At 37.2% G+C, this 653-nt stretch overlaps 1 protein-coding gene across 2 annotated transcripts in view; it reads right to left on the bottom strand.

The window, feature by feature from the left end:
- Positions 1–378: 378 nt before the first annotated feature.
- LOC122075509 (AAA-ATPase ASD, mitochondrial-like) overlaps positions 379–653 on the bottom strand; it is a 19,074-nt gene continuing 18,799 nt past the window's right edge. For both annotated transcript variants that reach the window (XM_042640563.1, XM_042640562.1), the window contains exon 2: positions 379–653. In XM_042640563.1, coding sequence (XP_042496497.1) covers positions 632–653 — 22 coding nt within the window. In that variant the 3' untranslated portion in view covers positions 379–631.

The raw sequence follows: 653 nt of genomic DNA, 5'->3' as shown, positions 1-653 counted from the left end.
TTTTTTTTTTTTTTTTTGGAAAATTGCATTGTAATAATAGCATGCCAAGTGGTAATTTTCACCTCAATTTAAATTTGAACCACAAATTAATAATCCAGGCAACCCACGGGTGGGTATAGACTAAATAAGAAAACACACACACACATAATGAGTATGATAGGGTTCGATCCCACGATCTCCTTCTCTAGGTGCCAATTCCATAAGCCGAAGCTACCACCACTGGGCTATCCTAATGTTTCATGAGTTAATTGACTTCAATAGAATCATATGATTCTTGTGAAGCCCCATCAGATCACACCACACCATTCGCAGTGCACATAATGCATGATACATGATACATGTGCGCCTCATGTTATGCCATGATTCTGAAAATTACAATAGCGGAAATAACCGTTTTGATTTTTCAAACCCGTACAGAATAACCGTTTAAATATAAAAGATGAGCTGGCATCCACACATTTTTACATTTCCGTTATTTATTTATATTTGGTTTTTTTTATATACATTTTTACATTTTTCTCAAGCCTTATTATTTTTTTTCCAACTGGGTCAACCCGGCCTCCTTGTCTTCAATTTTGATCAACGATTTCTTCTCTTCTGCTTCCTTAGTCGACGTGGAAAGCTCCTCCTCTCAGGCGTTTGCCACTGCGGCT

The sequence above is a fragment of the Macadamia integrifolia genome, chromosome 4 (assembly GCF_013358625.1).
Source record: "Macadamia integrifolia cultivar HAES 741 chromosome 4, SCU_Mint_v3, whole genome shotgun sequence".
Classification (NCBI taxonomy): domain Eukaryota; kingdom Viridiplantae; phylum Streptophyta; class Magnoliopsida; order Proteales; family Proteaceae; genus Macadamia; species Macadamia integrifolia.
This window is presented reverse-complemented; position numbering and strand designations above follow the sequence as displayed.